Source organism: Melopsittacus undulatus, chromosome 4 (assembly GCF_012275295.1).
Source record: "Melopsittacus undulatus isolate bMelUnd1 chromosome 4, bMelUnd1.mat.Z, whole genome shotgun sequence".
NCBI lineage: Eukaryota > Metazoa > Chordata > Aves > Psittaciformes > Psittaculidae > Melopsittacus > Melopsittacus undulatus.
The window spans coordinates 84729301-84751715 of record NC_047530.1 but is presented as its reverse complement, the minus strand read 5'-3'; the positions used below and the strand labels follow the sequence as shown (position 1 = coordinate 84751715).

Below are 22415 nucleotides of genomic sequence, written 5' to 3'. Positions count from 1 at the left end.
CCTTAGCAGCATGAATTCTTTTAATCTTTCAAAAACATTTCCTTTTTATTCTCACCCAGATATTAAGCCAACTGGAAAGTGACACATCAAGGTTAGGAACGCAGTCTGCTCCTGACAAGGAAAAAATGCTGAGCTTCGCAAGGGTGTCTAAGTGGATTAAGATGCTTTTAAAGATTAGGTCACCCTTCACCCCAGATGCAGATTTCTATGGAAATTAATGGAAGCTCTTACAAAATTCACTGGAAGGGATGACATTGAATGGCAAGACAGCAAACATACCACAGCCCACTCAAACCCAACTGTCCAAATAACCAGCTCCAAATGGTTCTTAACAACCAACTAATAGAACCTATACTATGTGTTATCACAGCAGGATTTCATCCTGTAAAATTATGAACTGATGGGGAAAAAAAGACTGAGCTAACAGTTCTCAGGAGAAATCTTGGGCTGTGATTCATCTGATGGGGCTGCATTGACAATACACCAACCATACTGCCTGTGAAAGTCATGCTTTACACTTGGAATAGCTCCTGCCAGTCCAGTCAGAAAGCTCTGGCAGTCCCAGCAGCTCCAGCCCTGGGGCTTGGTTTTCAGGATACAACTCAATAGAACACATTTTAAACACTGCCCAGCTAATAAACCACTTTGTGTGGGATACCTGAGGGAAAAGCCATATGGATTTGTCTTACATTTCCTCTGCCCATGGCTTCCAGGCAGATGAACACAGTCCTTCCAACAGGCAGACCTGAAAGTCACAATGGATCTTCTCCAGCTCTCACACCAACAAAACTAAAAATGCTGCAGGTGATAAAGCAGCTGTGCTTCTGCTGCATGGCAGGCACAGACCCCTGTTCATTCCCCAGCACACCACTGCCTTCTGCCAGGCACGCTGGATTCAAACACTGACTCTGAGTACACCCAGCAAGCAAGGTACTGCCTGCACGCTCAAAATGGAGCAACACTTCCAGCCTTGTGAAGCCACCATGACAGAATTAACTCTACTTCCCTGCTTGTTTTAAAGAAAACAAAATACATGCAACCTGGGGGTTTGTGCAAGCACTTGCAGGAAACTGGCAGCAGTGGAACTGTGGACTATGCACAGTGCAGCAGTGCACAGTGGCATTGCGGAGCAAGCAGCCCGATTTCCAGGTCTATGCCTTCTCACCAAGTTCTCATCTTGGTCAGCTTTGGAAAAACACACAGAAAAAAAAACCTGGGCTTTCCAGGATCACTATCCTAAAAATCAGTTTTGCTTGTTCTCTTCCCTTTTAAACAAGTTTCAGATGCGGCCCAGGGCCTAGACTCCACGTGATGGGTCAAAGGCAGGGTCAAATACCTAGCCACAGAAATGAGATGACCCCAGTGCCCACAGCTCACTGCAGACACCCACCTCACTTGTCTCACAGTACTGTAGCATTCGTCCTCAGAATCCCGCCTCCTCTCTTCAACACCACATTTGAAGACAATTGTAAACCAGCATTTGCATCCCTGATCAGAGTCAAGACTTACGTAGGAGGTTCTCTGTAGCTTAACCTTTCCCAGCACAGGAGATCCACATAGTCACTGGCCACAGACACTCAGGTATGTAACCAGTTCAAGCCTCCCAGGGCAGCCAGAATCTCTGTCCCTGCAATATGCTTAATTAATGCTGGGTAGAAGAAGTGATGAGAGGCCTTGCTGCATGCTGCATGAGAAAATGTTTCCCTTTAGCAATTCTCATTCATGCAGTAAACCATTTCCCTGGCTTGCTCTGACAGCTGCTGCCCTTGGGCAGGGAGGGATGTGCCTGGATTAGTGGTGTCAGGCAGCAGGGTGACACACTGAATGTCATTCCCTGCATCCTTTGTTCTGGGGTGGTTCCCTGCATATCTCTGCCCAAGGTGGTGCAGATTACTGCTGCCCACAGAGGGATGTTTCAAGACTCTGTGGGTTAGATTGTAAACTGGAAAGCAGGATGTGTTTGAACAGCTTCTTGGACAATGAAGCAGTCTGGTCCAAGAGAAGGATCCATGAGTATTCCTGGAAAACACCTAATGGAGATCACATCTGCCACACTCTTGTTACCCACTTGCCTGGCTTCCAACTGCAACCCCCTGACCAGGGCAGGGATGTGCACAGCACCTTACACAATGCAGTCCTACCCTGGCTGGCTACATCACACAGGCAAAGTGAGCACCCAGCACCCCAGCACTCAGAAGGAAGGAATTTGCTAGAGCTATCCCCAGCCTCATTGGTGCTTTACTTTGAGAGAAGATGTCACCCCTCAGAGCCATGCACAAATCCTCTCTTGCACCATGAGCTAATTGCAAACAAGTTTTAGCCTCATTCCTCGTGGCTGCAGCCATTTTAAAAGCCAGGTATGTGAGCAAACAGGCCTGTTACTGGCAAGAGCATGTGTCACTTGCCCAGCCTGCTCTCCTCCACTCAGGGCTCATGAGCAAGCACTAGCACTTGTGCCATGGCTTGCAGCACACTCCAGATGCACTGCAGCCTGGGCATCCCACAGCACATCTAACAGGCAAAACAAATAAAAAACCCAATCCAACTGCATCTTTAATTTCGAGCAAACACTGCCAAATTCACTGATGTCTTTCTCTGGAGATGAGCATTTGCTTCATCATTCCTTTTCCCCCTTTATTTTGCAGCCAATTCTGCTTCCCCCTGCCTGTTTTACTGCCAGTGCTTCATGTGCTGGGAAATGCTGTGCACTCCTTAGCCCAGCTCCCATTGCAAGATCTCTCTGCGAGAGTAATCAGAATAAATGACTGTAAATTAACAGACTGTGCTGGCACCTAGGCATGCCTGAAGCTTGAAAACAGTCCTACATACATAGGTGTTCAGTGAACCAGTTCCAGTCACTTATTACAGAAACGCAAGTCATGCCTTGAAATCAAAGCCCCAGCACTCCTAGTGTCCCAGTAAAAACAGCTCACAGCCTGCCCTAAAAACAGTGGCCAGGAGGTTTGTGTTTGTCTCAGATGAAAAAAGGACTGGAGAGCTGAGAAATAAAAACCAGTGCAAGGACCAAGGACTCATGACACAGCACATCTGCTCACTTGCTACGGAAAGTATGTTTGGCAAGTATCAGGTGTCTGAATTTCTGCTTATGTACAGCTCCCAGGACAGCAGTATATTAATAACACAGGCAGCCTAAAAACAGAAATTGTCTCCAAGAACAGCTTCCCTTCTGCTGAGAGTTCCTTGCTGTAGCCTGCGTATTATTGTGCTTTACTCAAGCAACAGAGAATTGTGCTTCCTTGTTTTGCCATCTAAGCTGATCTCAATTGAAGGAAGACCAATAAACAAAAGAAAGGGATAGGAAAATTACAGCAGGAAGCAAACCTTATTGTAAGCTCAGCTTTCTTGAATGTCTTCCCATCGAGGCATGCACTGCCATGTGAATATGGAGAGCAAACAGCAAGCACAGTGCCAGCTTAAAGGCACAAACCTTTATAAGGGACCCATAGAAGAGAAGGCCCTGGCAGCTCTTGCAGTTGGACAGTATAGCCCAGGCACAGCCAGCAGCATGAAAAGCAGTCACAGAGTCAAACACAGAAGAAAGTGGCAAGCAGACACAGGCTCCCAGGCAGGGGCAGAATGCCGGACAGAGATTAACACAGTGACAGAAGCAGAGTAGAAGAAAACAACTCCAGGTTCAAAATGCAAGACAAAGGACTGGAATGGAAAGTACAGAAATGGAGCTGCTTAAGTTTCAGTGAACCTGGAATGCACTAGGTAAGTTACTCTAGATAAACTAGTTTTTTGTAAGAGCAGCTTTAACTCAACAGCCTTGAAAGGAGTATTTGTGACAGCACCAAAGAAACAGGCATACTTAATTAAGATACATATCAGGTTTCTCTCATACTCTTAAATCACTTCAGAGATGTATTAGTCACACCAGTGCAGCCAGTCACTCCACACTGCCTGGACTAGACAGGTTTCTTACAAACCCGGCAGGTCATTTTCCAGCAGACCTTGTGCTGCGTTTGTCCACACAACTGAAGTGTGCTGCCCCCTGCTGTCACGCTGCGCGCGGAAGATCAGCACCAGGCCGAAGCGCAGGCACATTCCTGTTTATCTGGACGGAAAAGCCACCTGTATTGGCACAACACAACGTAAGGAATACGGATTTTGAAGGAAAGCTGCCCACCTAGAGCAGATGCATTTTGTTTCTCTCCTGCTGCTGTACAAAACCAAGATAGAAAAGTTTTTTCAAAGCTGCATATCAGCTACTACCCAATACGCAACTCCTGCCAACCACTCTGATCATGTTTATCTCAAGCCTTAGCTGAGGATGTATTTTCCAGGGGTGCAAACTCTGCCTGTTTCATATTAAACAAGCGCAGACAAAGCCCGCAGATGTAGACAGTAACACTGCCATTAAAAGGCAAGGAGAGTCAGTGACCGTGGGGCTGGCCAAAAGATATCCCTGGCATGCCCAAGGTGACACACATTTGATGCAAAGGCACTCTCATTCAGGTGGCTCCCCCAACAGTTTAGAGCAACAAAGGAAAATGATCTAATTTGAGTCACTGAGCGAATGTCATTACAATTACAATCACATGATTATTCAAGTGATCAGGCCAAGCAGGACAGAATTAGTCAGGCCACTGGTTCAAATTTCTTCTCCTCTGCCAGGAGCCCTCGTCTTAAAATAGCCAAGGAACTAGTGCCAGCTGCCTACCTGAGCAGCCGGTTATTATCACCTGGGCTTTCCTCTGAAGCTGCCTGCCAAGTCTGACCTTCAGCTGAGAAGCAGAGAACATTTCACCTCAGACAAGAAATGATCAAAGCTAAGTACATACCACAAAATGCAAACTGAAATTTCTGTAAGTCTCACATTTGCAATAAAATCCAAATTCTAACTGCACAGTAAAGCTGCATTTTCAAACAAGACTGGCTATCTGCAGTCAGCTATGACAGGTTATGTTGGAACAGGGATAAATCTTGATGCACAACAAAAAGCTACACTCAGTTCTCTGAACTCGTACAACTGATGACAAAAACCTGTCACTGCATTTGTGGCTCACCCATCCAGAGGTTTATTACAATATTGCAATGTGCTTATCACCTTTGAAGGAGAAGATGCAGGCAGTGACATTAAAATACAGGCACAAGGTGCCACAGAGCCCAAAGGACAACAGAAATAATAACCCCATACTGCTCTGATTACTGATGTGTGTTCTTAGCCTTGCTCCCTCTGAGGACAGCTGTACATAAGCTAGTTGTCACTTTTGGTTTGTCTCTGCAGCTCAGCAACAAGTGCCTCTAAAAGCAGCTGCACTTTGCAAGTCCTTGAACATTTTCTGAACCAGGCAATGGCACACGGCAGACAAAGCCCCACAGAATCAGCAAGTTACTTTTGCCTGCGCTGCCCAGAGGTAAAGCAACACGACAGTAGGTGCACGACTGGGACCTTGGCAAAGTGAAACGCCTTTTACACAACTGAGGAATGAAAGCATAGCTGTGACTCTGGCTAAGCCACTAGCCAAAAGAGCATCCACCCTGCATCTTCCCAGCAAGGTACTCAAACACAAATATTTTGCCTGCATAGAGAAAGGAATGGGAATATTGAATGTGACTGCAGCCATCTTTCTCTGTCTCTTCTAACCACCTTCCTAATCCCAGCTCTTTCCAAGTCTTCTGCAACCACTCCACACCCTGGCAAAGTCCAAGTTTCCCAGGCATTGCTGAAAGCAGGGCTGAAAGGCACTGGCTCACTCAGGCAGCTTGTGTTCTATCTCTGCCCTGGACAGTACAGGCAGATCTTGACTGAGCACAAACAGCAGATGAAATTGAAGGGATGGCTTCCTAGGAAAAAAACCAAAACCTTCACCCTCTATTTGGGTAAATACACGAGAACTCACACGAAAAGCAGACATTCAGTTAAACAGAAGAACCACTACCAAGAGCCAATGCAGCTGAAAAATGGCTAATTTCTTTTTGGTTTATATAACCCATAATTAATTACAAATGTAAGATAGAGCCCACATCAGCAAGCTCTGCCTGGACAGCCTCAGATTGTTTCAATACAGCGAGTGCTAGAGACAAGTTACAGAATTAGCTGAAGGTTCTGGCACAACTGTAGGCATGTCACAGCATGGGCACTTGTGAGCACAAAGTCAAAATCATCTTCAAAGGCAGAGGAGACCATGGGTCTGATGATGGATAAACAGGAGGGAGAGGACTTGTAAATGGATTCCTTGCCTAGGAAAGACGGAAACAGTCTAGTCAAGACAAACCAAACCAGGGCAGCAGAACCTTTAGAAACACCAATTCAACCACTTTGAGTTGAGAAAAAACACGGCTACAGCCACCCAAATTTTAAGTCTATTTCTGTTTCTTCAGGTTTGGTCTTTTTCTTGGCTGCTTCTTTGTTCTCAGCACACCATTCTTAGTACGGGCAGGGGGCAGTTTGAGAGTTATTTCATTGTCCTCCGCATCACTGTCCACCTGAGCAGCTCTCCGGCGCTCGAGCACTGCTGGAGTACAGACCGGAGTAGGATCCTGAAGAGATCAAAAAAACATGATTCATTGCAAAGCCTGAGAGAGTCACCACGATGCACCTCAGTCAAGCTCTCCTTAACAACTTCAACATTAGGGAAAATGGTTTTCCTTTTATAAGCAGCTATTTTTGCAGACATTATTTTTTCAGGCAAAAGCATCAACTTCAAAAAGTATATGCAAAACGCAAATTAAAGTAATTCACATCTTCTAACACATCAATTTGCATACTTGCTTTCTAAACTTTGTATTTTCTGACTCAAAGCACCAAGAAGAAAAGATTCAGGGGAATAAGAAACCCACAACCAAACAGACAGAAATGCTACGTTCAAGCCCACAGCAGAGCCAAAACATTCCAGTTTCAATATGTCAGTAAGTTCCCAGAACTTAGTGGTCTGAATGTAGGAGTTATGCTGTTGCACTCACAACCAGTCCCTTCCCAATTACCACAAGCAAATCCAGCAACATTAAAAAAAAAAAACAACACAAACCCAAATTCACAACAATGATGAAACAAAACAGAAAGGGCAATACTTTACAGGAGGCTTAGACTGCCACTATCCCAAATCTCAGTCCTGATGACTTCAGCTTTCATCTTACTGCTACTTCCAGCTGGTATTAGTTTTCAAAATACTGAATACCATGCCTGGTGAGCACAAGGGAGAAGGGACAGTGCAGCATGCAAACGGGGCTGATGGCACTACACTGTGTTAATTGTTCAACTTCCTTTTGGTCAAAACAGGTTCATACTATAACACAGCATAGACCAACAGAAGGATGCCGCAAACAGAGACTTTGTACCAGTTTAAAGCACAAGCACAGGGGGTGTAGAGGTCACTGTCCCCAGCACCCTGTGTTTCTGCAGCTTCAAGTCAGTGCTGAATAGCGGGTGCCTGAATGCACACGGGGACAAACACTGCTAGTTACAGTATGCTGAGAAGAAGCCTTTGCTGCAAAATATTCCCACTCTCAAGATTCAACCACTCTCCCCAGTTCAGGAGTGTTCATGCATCCAGAAAGAGCTACTTTTGACACAAAAATCAAGCAAACAATGTGAAGATTTTCAGGTGTTGAAATGAATACGAAGATACCAGCTGCCGACTTGAAACATTTGCCCAAGTGTGAATGGTGGAGCGCGGTGCTGGGCATCACGAGGACTGTTGGCTCTTACCTGGCTGCTCAAAGAAATATCCACTTCTGACTCGTTGGGTGTTTTAACTTTCTTTCTCTTTAAGGGACGCTCCTGTGCAGCCTAGGAAGCAAGACACATCAGGTGTAGATCACTATAAACTCCCTTGTGTGAAAACACAGTCACTTAACAGTCTATGGGCTTCATAACTACAAATTTGCTACAGCAGTTAGGTTTCAATGAATGACTGACAATGCTGCAGAGGTGAACTGGCTTGAACAATACCACCCAAACAACATAAGAAAAGCTGCTAATGTGCATTTAAAATAATGACATGTTACCAGCACTGCTTAAAATAGAAGTACCTCACCCAAGTACTCTACAAACCAGCACTATGCTTGCTCAGGGTAGGCAGGGTCTGGGGATGGACCTGCCATCAAATGCCAAAACTGCCAAAGCATTACACAGGGCTTGGGCAAAGTGCTGTCACTCTTCTGTGATTTGCAGTCAAACAGTAAAATCACAGAACATCAAACTGTTTGTATTACCAGAATAAAATTAATGTCTTCCCCTTGCTGTTATTCATTTGCTTCCCTAAAAGTAAACCCACACACAGGGTACAACCCAGCAAGAACACTACAGTACTTTCCAGGAGCTTTTATACAGTTCTTAGCATAAAAACATCTCCCTGGTGCTCCAGCCCTTTTATCAGTTCCACACAAAACATGTGGTTTTCTTGTACTGAGCACAGCAAACATGATGCGCATAAAACACTCAACTGAAACAATGCCCAACTTACAAATCCTGGGAAGTCGTAATCAAGCCCCTTTTCAGCCAGCCTCTTCCGTAAGAGCCTCTCCTTCCGCAGCAACCGCTTTGTCATCTTTGCCTTCTGAACGAGTGAACGTATCCTATTGTACCGCCTGACTGCAGGCTGGGATGGCTTCCGGAATATCTTGTTGCTGTTTTTGAAGAGGTTTTCATGGACCCTTTCAGGAGCTATGAACTGACCTGTACCATGAATATATGACATCAGGCTAGAGCAGAGCTACCCTGCTCACCACATGTACCCACGTAACCCTGACTAGTCCTCATTATAACATCATCCACTCCTACTGCAGAGCACTTGTACCATATTTTGTGAATATAGTACATGGAAAGTAACTGAATACCCATCAGTAAGAGAACTGGGGACAGATAGATGGAAAGACTTCATTTTCACCCAGGGCACAGTCAGAGAAACTTGTTTTTCAAAAGTTGATGCATATATATCTTATAACCCTCTCCAAAGCAAGTGTTACTGCCACCATGTCTGAGGAACTCCCTAAGTCGATTAATATTTTAATTAAAAACCCTTGTGTTTAACTATCCAGACACAGTTACAAATTATAAGGAATTTCCACATTACAGTGACTGTCTCTGCAGAAAAACCCACCACTCCCTCAGACTGTGTGTTGTAAAATCACACAATGAGCATTATCAGCCTTGACCAAAACATGCAGAGAAAGAAGAAAAATTCAGCCCCACAGAAAATTCAGCTTATACTTACACTTCAGCAGTCTTTCAGAAAACAGGTAGTTGTTCATTGTGTCTGCAACAATCCTGGCCACGTCATCAGACTCAAACTCTATAAAACCATAACCTTTGCTAGCTCCAGTCTGCGAGCAATGACAGAAAGAAGCATGAGACAATGTTTTAATAACTGAAGAATGGCCACAGCCCATTCTCAGCTGACCACAAGTAACTTCAGAAAGATGCAGGGACATTTCCCACTAGACCAGGTTGCTCCAAGCCCTGTTCAGCCTGGCCTTTAACACTGACAGGGACTGGGCAGCCACAGCTCCTCTGGACAACCTGTGCCTCACCTCCCTCATAGCAGAGAGCTTCTTCCTGATATCTAATCTAAATCTACCTTCTTCCACTTTAAAGCAGCGGATTTAATCCTAAACCAGCATGTTCACATGAAACAAACTGCCCATCAATACCTGTTTACTTACAAAAAAGCTGCCCTGTATCACCGTCATTCTGTGATTGTCACCAAGGACACCTAGCAATATTACGGTACGATGATAAAGCCAGAAATCAGAAGCTAAACTTATTGAGCACAAAACAAGAAAGCTAAACCAGAGTCCTTCCCATCAGATTCCACGCTGCAGCTAGTGTATTGTGGCGGCACTTCTCACGAAAGTGTATTTATTCAGACAAAATGGGACTACATCAAGTGCCGCTGAACCTGCCTGTCCGCAGCGCAGAAACAACGGAAGCCGCACACGCCACCACCCCAGGTTCCGTTTCGGAGCCATTACTCCAGAGACGAGCAACCGAGCATGGAGCCCCCCTCTGCCCGCTCATGGAACTGCAGCGGCGGTGCCCAGCGGCCGTGAGAGCAGCGCTCCCCGAGGCGCGTTACCTTCTTGCTCCGGGAGAGGCGGAGCCGCGTCACCGTCCCGAACTGCTCGAAGTACTGGTACAGCTGCGGCTCGCAGAGCCCCCGCGGGAGGTGCCCAATGTACACCACACCGGGCGTCAGCTCCTCCTGCAGGACACAGCAACGCGTCAGGCCACGACACGACACGACATGACATGACATATCCCTAACCCTAACCCATAACCCTAACCCTAACCCCGCCCCGCTCACCTTGGCCGCACGGCTCTTGCGGACCCGTTGCACCTTCTGCTGGCACTCGCGCTGCAGCTGCGGCTCCAAGGCCAGGAACGACGGGGTTGGAGCCTCGGCCATCGTCGCCATGCTGCACTCCTCGCCGCCGGAAGCGCGTCACTACCCTCGCACACGGTGTCGCGCGGCGGCGGGGGCGCGCAGGTGCAGAACGGTGACGCGCTGTCTCCTAGCGACGGTGAGCGGCACTGGGGATCGGCCCCCGCCCGCACGACGCCTCATGGCAACTCGTTGCCGCCGGCCTCCGGGAGCCGGGCCTTGAAACACGGGCCTGGGCCTGACAGCGCTATCCCCTTCCGCCTCTCAGGCACTGCGCTAGGCAGCCCGACACGACGCGGTCAGGCTCTGCGCGGGACAGCCCCTGCGACAACAGCATCGCAGGTCCCCTGCGTTGGCAGGAGGCCCCAGCGGCGGGAGGCAGCTGTCGGGCGCCATGTCTGTGAGCGACATGTTCATCGCGCTGCAGGGTGTGCTCACCGCCGACCAGGACATCCGCGAGGTGCGCGCGGGGCCGGGCGCGGGGGGGGGCCCGGGGCGTCCCGTGCTGCCGTGACGCTGCCTGTCCCCGCAGGACATCCGGAAGGTGGTGCAGGCGCTGGAGCAGACGGCCCGCGAGATCCTCACGCTGCTGCAGGCCGTGCACCAGGGAACCGGCTTCCAGGACAGTGAGTGCCGCACCGCCAAGCTCAGCCGTCTCTCTGCCACGGGCTCGTGGGGTGTCCTGCGTGGGCTTCCTGGGGGCTGCCCGGCGGGGGGAGGGCGCAGCTGGGAGTCCTCGAGACATGCGAGTAGAAAAGCTGCCATTGCATCCCCAGGGAGCACCGCTTTTTCCCTTTCTCCCCTCCCTTGTCAGCTGTGTCGCTGTCTCCGTGCAGGAGAACGTGCTTTTCTTAAGAGGTGTTCGCTTGCTGGGCCGTTGCATTGGCTCCTATGTGGGATTGCCTTGAAGCGATGTGCACGTGGATTTTTATGTTCTCGTAATTTTACCATCAACTGATGGCCTTTATATCCCCGTGCTCACCTCTTCACCCTATCCCCCAATAAACTGTGATCCTGAATGCTCTGGGAGTGCTCAGGATGGTGAGGGAAGGGGGGTCTCTAGTCTCGTTTATATGAGGCTGACTCTGTGTGTGTGTGTGTAAAATCTGCCCGGTGCTACAAAATCTAAGGGGAGTTTGCAAAGACCAACAATAAAGCAGGAGTTGGTCTTGATGTACATCTGCCATGTGTCAGGGAATTGTTTTGCTGGTTTTGAGATTTGGGTTGCAGGGAGCCTGGTTCCTTGCTTTCAGTCCAAACTTGTGTAAGATTTTTGACATAATGTTTCTGGGCCAGCCCGTTCCTGCAGGGCATAAGAACAGCACTACAGACTTAGGTGTCAGATGTGCTCTTTCTGCTTCCTCCGCCCCCACTCTTCAACTCACTGACAAAACTGCTGGAATAAACGGGGTTTTTTTTCCCCCTTAAATATATTACTTAAAAGCTATTTTTTCAAGTCAGTGAATATTTTCTGAAAAGACAGAACCATCCTGACTTTCCTGGAAACTCTTGAGAGACATTTAGGAAGAGGAGAAATCTGTCAAGGCACTCACTGAAGGTGAATAGAAGAATAAACCTCACCAGGTACTGCTTTATTCACCTGCAGAGCTGAGTGGTTGTTATCAACCTGATGACCTGGTGGTGGCCTGGGATTTCTCTGGCCCCTGAAAGGGTATGTGCTTAGCAACATGCAACTCCTGAGGTTTGACCTCTGCTGGCAAGTGCAGCTTCCACCTGATTCGTGAATCTGTGCTAAAGATTACAACTGCTCGGTTTTCTAAGCTGGAAAACTTGTGGATGTTGTTTTGTGTAGGTATCAACTTCAGGGACTGCTTTCCAGCATTGCATAGTAGAGACGTGTGTCTGGCTCAGTGTATTTTCCATTGATTTTTTTTGAGGGGAGAGAGCTTGTCCTGGACCTTGCAGACTCTGAGAAGAGATTTAGAAGAGTTAAAAGTGAACACCAGAAAAAAACATAATCTTATAATTCTTGTAATACCAAAGATAACAAATACATGCTTAGTAGGTTAGGTGTTAACTCATGATAATAGACCTGCCTGTTTCTCATCACTTAGAAGAACAATAAAGCAAATCAAGAAAGATTAACAGCAAAATAATACAATGTCAGCAGAAGGATTGTTTGAGGGATAAGTAGTACTTGTCAGATGTCATGTATTTAGATTGCAGTTTTATTTGGTCATGGCTGTAGTTCTGCAGTGTGGTGTGCGTAAATGTCTGTGTGGCTTTTCTACAGCATCTCATTGAGTCAGTACCAAAATTTGACTAAGAAACTGAAATGATACTTCCTTAGTAGATTAAAAAGGGATAAACAATGACTTATAGCTATGAAAGAGAGGATTATTCATTGCAAAAGAGTTCTTGCTAGACTTTGTAGTATCAAGACTTTTCAGGTTTATATTTATTCCAAGATATAAGAAAATCTATGAATCCTATTAATAATCTATATTGAGCTATTAAAATATTAAATAATAAATAAACTGGAAACTAATAAAAAAGCAAGAATACTATTAACTATTACAAGTTCCCGGGTGACAGAGTAGCGAATGATGCTGGGTGCCTGCAGCTCTGTTGCTGTGGCTGGTTGAAGCTGGTGCTGCTGCCAAGAGAGGCTGTAGAGCTTGTTGTACCCTGTCACCAGGGAGACAGCTTTCTTCCCCAGCCTGCTGGTTGATCATTTATAATTCCTGTTCCATCATCAGTTGAAACAGAGTGATGAAAACTCAAGGAGGCGACAGAGAACTACTGAAAACAGGGAAGGGATTTGCACCAGGCTGAGCAGTCCCTCCTACCAAAGAGAAGGGTAGGGGATGGAGTGAGCTTGGTTAATAGAAATATGGGTTAGTTGGTATTTGAAACATTGTCATGCCCACCCAGTGCCTTTCCTCTGTTCTTTGGGAACACCTCTTTGGGTGGGAGGTGTTGGGAAATACCTCTTAGTTAAATCTGCTTTCATTCAGCTTTCATCTAACCTCTTTTACTGCAGGGCAGCTACTTCCCCGCAGACAACAGCTGTTTGGTGGTGCTGGCTTGACTGTGGTTTCTGCACTGAGTGTGAGACTGTGCTTTGCTGTGGGGTACACACTTGCAGTTGTAGCCTTTATTTAGCTGTGGGGAAGGGAAGAAAAACCAGTGGACCCTCAGGCCACCATCCTCTGAAACAGCGTTAGAAGATCTTCTTCAGCTTCCTCTGCTCCCTGTCCAAAATGGAGTTTGAGAACTGCAGGGAGAGCTGTTCAGGGCAGGGTGTGATGCAGCCTGCTGTTAGCTGACATGAATCTGAGTGACAGATAGAGTCTTCAGAGGCTGAAAATCAGCTTAGTATGTCTTCGCTCTTGAAATATATTATGTCAAGTTTAGCCAGACATCAGTGGTGATATCCAAGGAGGCATGGGGATAGTTTGAAGTTGGGAGGCTATGTGTGTATTATTGAGCACTTGTCTGAAACTTTCCTGTAAAGATTGCTTATTTTTGTCACAGGTTCCTTTGGCAGAAGTTTGTCCTCAAATGCTAGGTGGTGGTTGACACAGCTGAGGCAGACACCACAGTTTGAGGATGGTGCTTATAGGCTGGCTGTCAGTGAGCTTCACATGTCTCTTTCATTCTGGCTGCCACACAGAGCACTTTCACCTTCTGCATCCTGAAGCTTTTCAAGTGCCACCCCCTTTCTTTCTTTCTTTTTTTTTTTTTAGTAGAAATTGTGCGTTATTAATTGAAAGAAGCTTTTTAAGTATATGTAAGTGACTCTATTAGGGCTTGTTTGCTAGAAATCATCCATCAGAAGTTTCTGATTTAGCTTTTATGCATCTTATTTAATCTTAGTTTCTGTACATCAAATGCAGGGGAGCCTGCCAGGGTGACCTACCTGCCTTGGGCTGTGACCAGGATTTCTGAGAAGGACACAGTTAAGAGAGAGTGGTTTGATGAGGGCCCTGGTGCTGCAGGTGCAGTGTGGCTGTAAATCGTGTCAATAAATGGGAGGTGGCAGTGGGTGGCACATAAACAAGGCACCATTTCTCTGCGGAGGTATAACTTCCATTGGTCAGGCTGAAACCCAGTGTCTTCAAATACATCACTCTGAAAGCAGGAAAAGCAGTTTCCTGAAGGGATGTTGCACCTCATCTAACCTAAGTCTGACTCATAAGAAAAAAATATTCCAAGATTTTAAAATTGAGAAAGAAAAGTTGCTTTTCTGTTTGGCAGCACTGCCCAGTGTGTGTGTGTGTGCTTTCTCCTGCCAGCTGCTGTATGTAGTGCTGTCCTATTGCTTGTGGTCTGATGGTTGCTTTTTCTTCTAAACCACTGCATGAGAGCACTCTCCAGAACATCTTGTTTCTCTCTTTATAAAACCTGCACAGCCCAGCTGGCCACCCCTTTCTCTCACTCAATCCACACAGCTAGAACTTAAAATGTCCCATTATCAGCTCATGCCTGATCTCTGGCATGTCCATCTTTCTGCATCACAGTTTGCATCCCTGCCACTCCAGATGGGTGGATGGGCTCGTAGCATGGGGCTTTAATCATGTTGCTGCTCTTGTGACTCCCTCCTTTGTCCCCCAGATAACTTCTGCCATGATCTCAGCTCTTGCATATTTACAGACCCTCAAACAAAACTGCTCCTCTGCTGCTTCAGATGAGATCTCGCACTCAATGTCTTTTCCAGCCTTTCTCTGTCTCTACTTTTCATCTCTCCTCCAGCATTGCTCGTTTGCCACCCTGCTCAGTACATTACCACGTACCTTTGCGCCATGGAGAAACAACACACTGACTCTTATGTTCATCCATTCCTGCCTCCATTTGTTTTTATCCCCCGTTGCCTTTTGGTCTGTGATCTTTCCAGAGTTTTCTTCTGTCAGTGCCCATTACAGAATGTGTTCTTCATCCATGACATAAGTTTCATAGAAGCAGTAATGATTAGCAGTGATTCTTAAATAACACTGGGGCATCTTGGCTCAAGTTTGAAACTAAGGACTAGAGAAGATTAGACAGTGTGGAACTCAGGAGTGTTTCTCCTCTACCTGTGTGACTCATGGTACGACAATGAGAAATTCTTAGATTGATTCCACATATCAGTAGACTTCTCTTGGACAACAAAGGAGTATAAATAGTACTGCCAACAAGGGAAAACTCTCTGTTTACACAAACCCACTCTCTGTCAAGTACTGAATGTTGTGCTGTTTCTTTTTCAGTACCTAAGAAATGTCAGAAGGCTCGTGAACACTTCGGTACAGTGAAAATACAGTTGGACTCTCTGAAGACCAAGTTTCCTGCTGATCAGTATTACAGGTGTGCAGGATCACAAACAGCCAGACATGGAAATGGGAATTGCCTGGGCATAGTTGCCATTGTTACTTTGGAAGAATGATTTAAAGGTTTATGGTCTGAATGCTTTTTTCTGTTTGAAAAGCAAATTGTGGAAGAGGACTGTATTTTATCAGCACAAATAAAAAAAGCCTTTGCTCAAGTACACTATGTATAACATTTCACTAAAAGAATATCCAGTATTTAATTCTTATTCTGGAAACTTTTTTTAAAATAGAAAACCAAAAGTTTAGGAATTGTTCTGTTGGAGCTGCTTCTGGTTTCTGGGAGCAGAGCATTTGCTGCTCCATTAGTTTCAGTTAAGTTGATAGGTTTGGGGCATGTCTGAAAACGGCTCTAAATCTGCCATGAAATGGCTGTTTGATACTGCAGATACAAAATGAAGTTGTCACCTCTGTGTTTTGCTGCTGCCAGAAGGGGACAGTGTCTAGCAAGAACATTTCAAAGGACAAGAGTCTTGTCAGCTCAGATCTGCTGAGGGAAGATGGGAGAGAAGGTGGTTGTCTTGTAGGCACAGCAACCTAAAAAACTCCGTGAACCGAGTAGGTGTGTGAGGGGTGGAAGAATGAATGCCAGCATCCAGCATGGTGTCCTGGAGTGAAGTTCTGGAGCACCAAGGAGATGCCTTTAAGTTGGTGTTGTTTAGATAGCACTTTGTGATATTTTTGGCCTATGTGTAAAGGTGGAACACATAATGTATGCATAATATATGCTTGTTGCCTAGCTCTTCAGTAATAGATGTTACTTATGTATATGTTGACTTGGTGTTTTCTTCAACAGATTTCATGAGCACTGGAGGTTTGTGCTTCAGCGGCTGGTGTTTCTGGCAGCATTTGTAGTCTACTTGGAGTCAGAAACATTAGTGACCCGAGAAGCTGTTGCAGAAATACTTGGGAGTAAGTTAATGTTCTAACAAAGAGAAAAGCCTTGTGTGACATTATTAGGCATAGCTTTCAGAGCTATAGGGAACCAGCAGAATTTCATTTCTTCCCAAGAAATCTTCCATGCAGATTTTTAATTCAAACTGCCTAAATGTACCAGAAGAGTAATGCAGAGATTAAGCTCGGTTCTCTCACTTTTTGGTTTTGGTGTCTAAAAGTGTGGAAAGCAGATAAAATTCTAATGCTGTAAGAGAATTGTGTGCTCCCAGAGCAAAGGATTGGAAAAAAAAAAAACCAAAACCATAAAACCAAAACCCCCCAGGAATATATTTCTGAAAACTGAGCCAGACTCCTCTGTGGTGCATGGATCTAAATTCAGTTATTGTTGGATCGGTTACAACCTGTTGCATGTCCAGGTGAGGACATATGATAGGCTAAATCAAAATGTAGAGGAGAGGCAGTAATTACATCACATGCAGGGAAAGGCTGACTTTTCTTTCGTAATAGTATTTCATAATCTTGAGATTTTAAATGAGCTCAGTGAACAAACACAGTTTCAACTAGCTGGGTTTGCTCATGTTCAGCACCACCTGATTACCACTCTGGTTTTCATCTTAGTTGAAGCTGATCGTGAGCGGGGCTTTCACCTGGACATTGAAGACTATCTTTCTGGTGTATTAACTCTCGCCAGTGAGCTGGTAAGGAAGATACTCATGCATAGCTTTGGATTGAAACTGACCTAGAAAAATAATGTGTTTCTAAGCTTCCCAAGTTGTTCCTGGAAGTTATGATACGCAAGGCCTTGATCTGAACTTTAAGCAAACCTGTGTGCAAGAGTAGTTCCTCACTGATGTTTTAAGATTTAAGCTAGTCACTTGATTGAAAATCCAGGATTATGGTCAACAGAAAAGTAGATCTAAGGATAAATTATCTGACTGCCTGGAACAAAACTGCTTCATTTGGTAAAGTAAGTGATGGGATTAGGGATGTGATGTGGGTGGGTTCCCCTGCTGATGTTCTCCCTGCATGTTGTCTTCTCGTAGTCTAGACTGGCAGTGAACAGTGTCACGGCTGGTGACTATTCTCGCCCTCTCCGCATCTCAACTTTTATCAACGAGCTGGATTCTGGCTTCCGTCTCCTCAACCTGAAGAATGACTCCCTGAGGAAACGCTATGATGGCCTGAAATACGATGTCAAGAAAATCGAGGAAGTGGTTTATGACTTGTCAATCAGAGGACTGAATAAGGAAGCAACACCTGGTGTGGGTGGAGAGAAATGAAAGATGCTTATTTTAACAGCATCATTGATTACCTCAGATGGTTGCCAATTTAGGAAGCACTCTAGCAAAGTCTTCCTACAGTAGTTTAGAAGAACCGCAGCTAAAAGCTGCTCTCTATTTTCTTACAAAAGGTGTAGTATGGATGTTAGATCCTCAAAATGTTTTGTAAACTTATATCTAGATTAGGGCAGGAGGCTCTCCATTTCCAGTGGAGTTCCTCTGTCAAAACACAGGGTGCTGTTCTTTGCACAGCAGCAATAGCAGTCAGTAACGCCTGTGAGCTGAAATACATTCTCCCTAGTTCCATAGTGGTGTTTCACTGCTGCAGCAGTGGTGTGCTTCAGCTGTCCCTTCTCACCCACCTCAGAAGACATGTGCAGAGCACGCAGCTCAGTGCAGATATGTGTCATGCTTTACAAACCACAGTATGTAAATAGATACACTTTTTTTTTTTTAAGACACTGATTGGGTTTTTTGCCTTTTTGTTAAATTTTCATCTCTGTCACTGGTTGAACAGATTCATGTAACTCTATTAACCACATTTTTTTTAATGGCTTCTGTTAATGAATCCCCCTTAAGTGAGAAATCAGTGGAGATACTACTGAGAATTTCTCCATTGGAACTGGTGTGTTGCTCCTGGGCACATTTTCTCTCTCTCAGTTTTTCCCTTCCTCCAAGATTTCTGTTACCAGGGAGAGCAAGGACGTGCTTTCCCTGCTTGGTATTTGTTTTACTGACGTGAGCAAATGCTGAGTTTTAGTACGGTCATTTGCCTTGGGAACTTGGTGTAACCCATTTTTAACTACCGTGATTTCTGGATAGAGAAGTGTTAACAGATTAATGGCAGGGAGAGTCTGAGTGTTAACAGCCTACACAGGCCACAACTGTACCTGTGTCCTGGGATGAAAAAAGAACCAAACACACCAGAACTATAGTTCATGTAGTAAAATGTTTGTATCCTTAGAAAAGAGGGAATTACTAGTTTCAGACACTTTGCATGTAAAGTGTTTGCAGACACCGACAGCCTCTTTTTTCTTCATCTAAAAGGGCACACTGGTACCCCCCAATGTGTTTGTTCTCTTGTCCTAAATGAATTAGAGTTTTGTCATTCTTCTGGTGGCACAGTAGGAGGTAAGGAGACAAATGTAATTTCTTTAGGAGGACTATTTCCAGAGGAAGAAACTGAAAAGTTTGTGGGTTTGTTAGCACTCATTTTGTTAGCAAAGATTTACCAGTGTTTCAGTTAGGGAATTGTTTTGTTTATTGGAAGAAAATGGTTTCTTGGTTATTTTGGCCAATAAAAGCTGTTCTTTGATTTTGGCCATTTGGTAACTGTTGGCCTGTTGTCTGATTATTTGTTCTTTGCTTCCCTTTCTGGGAGCCTACTCTAAAATTAAGCTGGATCAATAGGAAACTTGTTCAATGGTGTGCTCTTGCCCACTGGCAAGTGAAGCCTAACTCAAACTGCAGACAGATTTCATAGGCTTTTTTAAAACTCTTTTTAACCTATTTGACCTGTTTCACCAAGTAGAGCAGGGGTATGCAGGAGCTTATCATTACCAAATCCAAGATGTGGCAGGGTTCATCTTCAGAGCATCTCATAATCTTTCATGTTTATCCTAACCCTTTATCTCGTATGTCTTGTAACATAGGGATGTGGTAATATCCCTCTTTCTCAGCTGAAGAGGAGGGTGTACCTTTCTAAGCCTCATGGCAATTAGACCAGCTTTCAGAGTAGTTGTTTGTTCTTGCCCTATGCCTCTGTTTGCTTCTTTCTTGCTTTAGCCCTGTGGAGGTGGGAGGAAAGAAGGAGCTTAAGCCAGTTCTACTGCCAGAACCGGAGACTAGGGGTGAAACAACCACAGTCACACAGGAAACTCATGGGAGCAGGGGAATTAGAGAAAGGTTTCCTGGGCATCAGTCTTGTGTCTCAGGTTGGAAGATTGCTGGGGTGTAAGGCCACGTGGTGGGGCAGTTTCTGTTGCAGGGCAGGCATTTGTCAAGGGTTTTTTGTGCTAGCTTGTGTCCAAGGTGCTCTGGTTGCATTTGGTCATGCAACAGGCCTGCTTCCTGGCATGGGATGTCAAGTAATGGGATGCCCAGAACAGCTTTTCAGTAGATCCTAAGTGTGCCAGCTCTTGCATCTTAAGTGATTTCTGAGAGCTGGTGGAGATAACAGCGCTGTGCCCCAGGTGCAGATACTGTGGGAGGGACGACTGGAAGAGCAAGTCCCATACTTAGGTCTTATGAAGTCTGCAAGGTGTGGATCCTGTCTAGGCCTCTGCAAAGAGCAAGTGCCTAAGAAAGGGACACAGCACTGGAATGTCTCTGGAGGGTGTTTAACAAACATCTTGTTCTTTCCTATTCCAGGTTTTGGGGGAGACTACCATCTTCCTCTGGAAAAAGTGTAATTTCCAAGAGCCAGGCTGTATGGTGCATTCCCAAGCCAGGTCTAGGGATAGGAAAAGAAAACTGGAAGCTTTCTCCCTAGAGTGCAGCAAGGAGAAGCAGGGACATGCTTCTTGTAGCTTCCTCTGTACAGAGGTAGCCTGTAGCCTCAGAGGTAGCCTGTAGCCTCAGAGGTAGCCTGTAGCCTCAGAGGTAGCCTGTGGCCTCAATTGCTGCACTTTACCTTTGTCCTACATGTTGTGTTTCTGTCCCAGAGCGGGGAGCAGAGGGAAGAAGGGAAGATTCTGAAGAACTCGAGGTCCTTCTGAGAGAAGAGAGACTTCTCTGACCCCTTTTCCAGGGATAACAGCAGCAGGTTAGCCAGCAGGGAATGGCAGTGAGAGACAGAGCTCTGAGGACTGCAAAAGCTTGATGGCTCACAATGAATTGGATGCACTTGAACAAATAACTGCTGTTGGTACTGAATGGACTGCGCAGGGTGTGCTGGCAGCTGGTGAGGAGTGAGTCAGTGCAGGAGCGCTGGAGAGTCTGACTCAACAGCCAGCACGGCTGTTCTCCGAGCCACTTCAGCCTCGAGTGAGTGTGTGCCAGGGAGCGCTCTCTTGGATTGTCTCTGTATGTACTCACTGGTTTGCTGTTTGGGTTTTTTTTCCCCATCTTGACGTAATTTCTGTGTTTTTTTATTTCAGTAAAAAGGGCACTTAGTTGATTAACTGCTCATTATTTCCAGCGCTGCCTGTTCAACTCCTGCAGATCAATGAAAGTGCTGACCTGAAACCATTTGGGAAGTAGGGGTAAACAGAACTCCATGATACAGGATACAGGGCAGACCACGGGGCTGGCTATGGAACTGGGCTCAGTCTGATGGAATTGATTAACTGCAGCCATCAGCCAGCCACCTCTTTAAACTGGCACTCATTAAAGGACACGTTATCACCTCTACACGGCCCTTTTCTGGTGCCAGCACACGTCTTTGTGCACTGAACTGCATCAAGGAGCTGAAACAGTATTTTTCAGCAGTGTTTGCTCACAATCTGGTTCACCACTCAGTCCCGCACATGCTGTGCCAGTGTGCAGAGGGAGGCTTCTTCCTCCCCCTCGTGCCTGCTTGAAGTGTTCACTGAGCTGGAACACTAGGTGGTAAACTGATTTTTCTTGCAGTAATTTAACTGCTTCCTGCTTTGTTAGGATTGCCAAGGATTGCCTCTTTGGGTAAATAATTTGCCTTAATTTTACTGCAAAGCAATGATTCCTGTGCTATAGAACCTCACTTGCATTTTTCAGCCAGTAAAGTCTTTACACACAGAGGCAATTAAGGAGGGTGGAAAGTGAATGTAGAATCATAGAATAGTTAGGGTTGGAAAGGACCTTAAGATCATCCAGTTCCAACCCACCTGCCATGGGCAGGGACACCTCACACTAAACCGTATCACCCAAGGCTCTGTCCAATCCAGCCTTGGACACTGCCAGGGATGGAGTATTCACAATTTCCCTGGGCAACCCATTCCAGTGCCTCATCACCCTTAAAGAATTTCTTCCTTATATCCAATCTAAACTTCCCCTGTTTAGGCCCTAACCCGTTGCCTCTTGTCCTATTACTACAGTCCCTAAGGAAGAGTCCATCCCCAGCATCCCTGTAGGCCCCCTTCAGATACTGGAAGGCTGCTATGAGGTCTCCACGCAGCCTTCTCTTCTCCAGGCTGAACAGCCCCAACTTTCTCAGCCTGTCTTCATATGGGAGGTGCTCCAGTCCCCTAATCATCCTCGTGGCCCTCCTCTGGACTTGTTCCAACAGTTCCATGTCCTTTTTATGTTGAGGACACCAGAACTGCACACAATACTCCAGGTGAGGTCTCACAAGAGCAGAGTAGAGGGGCAGGATCACCTCCTTTGACCTGGTGGTCACGCTCCTTCTGATGCGTATCTCCTTGCAGGTTCCTCTGCCTGTGTATTGTCACTTCAAACTGTGGCACTTCTGATGTACACTGGTTAGCCATCCCTAGAACATTGCCCTGCCCAAGGGGAAAATGGCTGTCCTTAAAGCAGCCCTTTCTTGAACGGAGGATTTCTTTGTCTGAATGAAATACACTCCTTGTCTGAATGCCTGTTCACCTGCATATTCATGATACAGGTGTACAAACATCTAACCTGCTTCT

At 45.8% G+C, this 22415-nt stretch overlaps 2 protein-coding genes across 2 annotated transcripts; one reads left to right on the top strand and one right to left on the bottom strand.

Moving 5' to 3' along the window:
• Positions 1-5916: 5916 nt before the first annotated feature.
• NIFK (nucleolar protein interacting with the FHA domain of MKI67) lies at positions 5917-10511 on the bottom strand. Its single transcript, XM_005154067.4, is given in 7 exon segments — positions 5917-6354; positions 6357-6507; positions 7676-7756; positions 8433-8644; positions 9183-9291; positions 10044-10169; positions 10272-10511. Coding segments are annotated over 7 exon segments (837 nt in total). The 5' UTR covers positions 10383-10511; the 3' UTR covers positions 5917-6307.
• Positions 10512-10528: 17 nt separating this feature from the next.
• On the top strand, positions 10529-19182 carry TSN (translin). The gene is made up of 6 exons (XM_005153802.4): positions 10529-10809; positions 10882-10975; positions 15557-15653; positions 16470-16585; positions 17189-17268; positions 17614-19182. Exons 1-6 carry the CDS (start codon positions 10744-10746, stop codon positions 17848-17850), a joined length of 690 nt encoding a protein of 229 aa, XP_005153859.1. The 5' UTR covers positions 10529-10743; the 3' UTR covers positions 17851-19182.
• Positions 19183-22415: the final 3233 nt, after the last annotated feature.

Bases quoted from the DNA above. Each gene is read 5' to 3' on its own strand.
- TSN (XM_005153802.4), top strand. From the start codon at position 10,744: ATGTCTGTGAGCGACATGTTCATCGCGCTGCAGGGTGTGCTCACCGCC. The intron at 15,654-16,469 runs GTGTGCAGGATC...TTTCTTCAACAG, and splicing joins CCTGCTGATCAGTATTACAG to ATTTCATGAGCACTGGAGGT. The intron at 16,586-17,188 runs GTAAGTTAATGT...TTTTCATCTTAG, and splicing joins TGTTGCAGAAATACTTGGGA to TTGAAGCTGATCGTGAGCGG.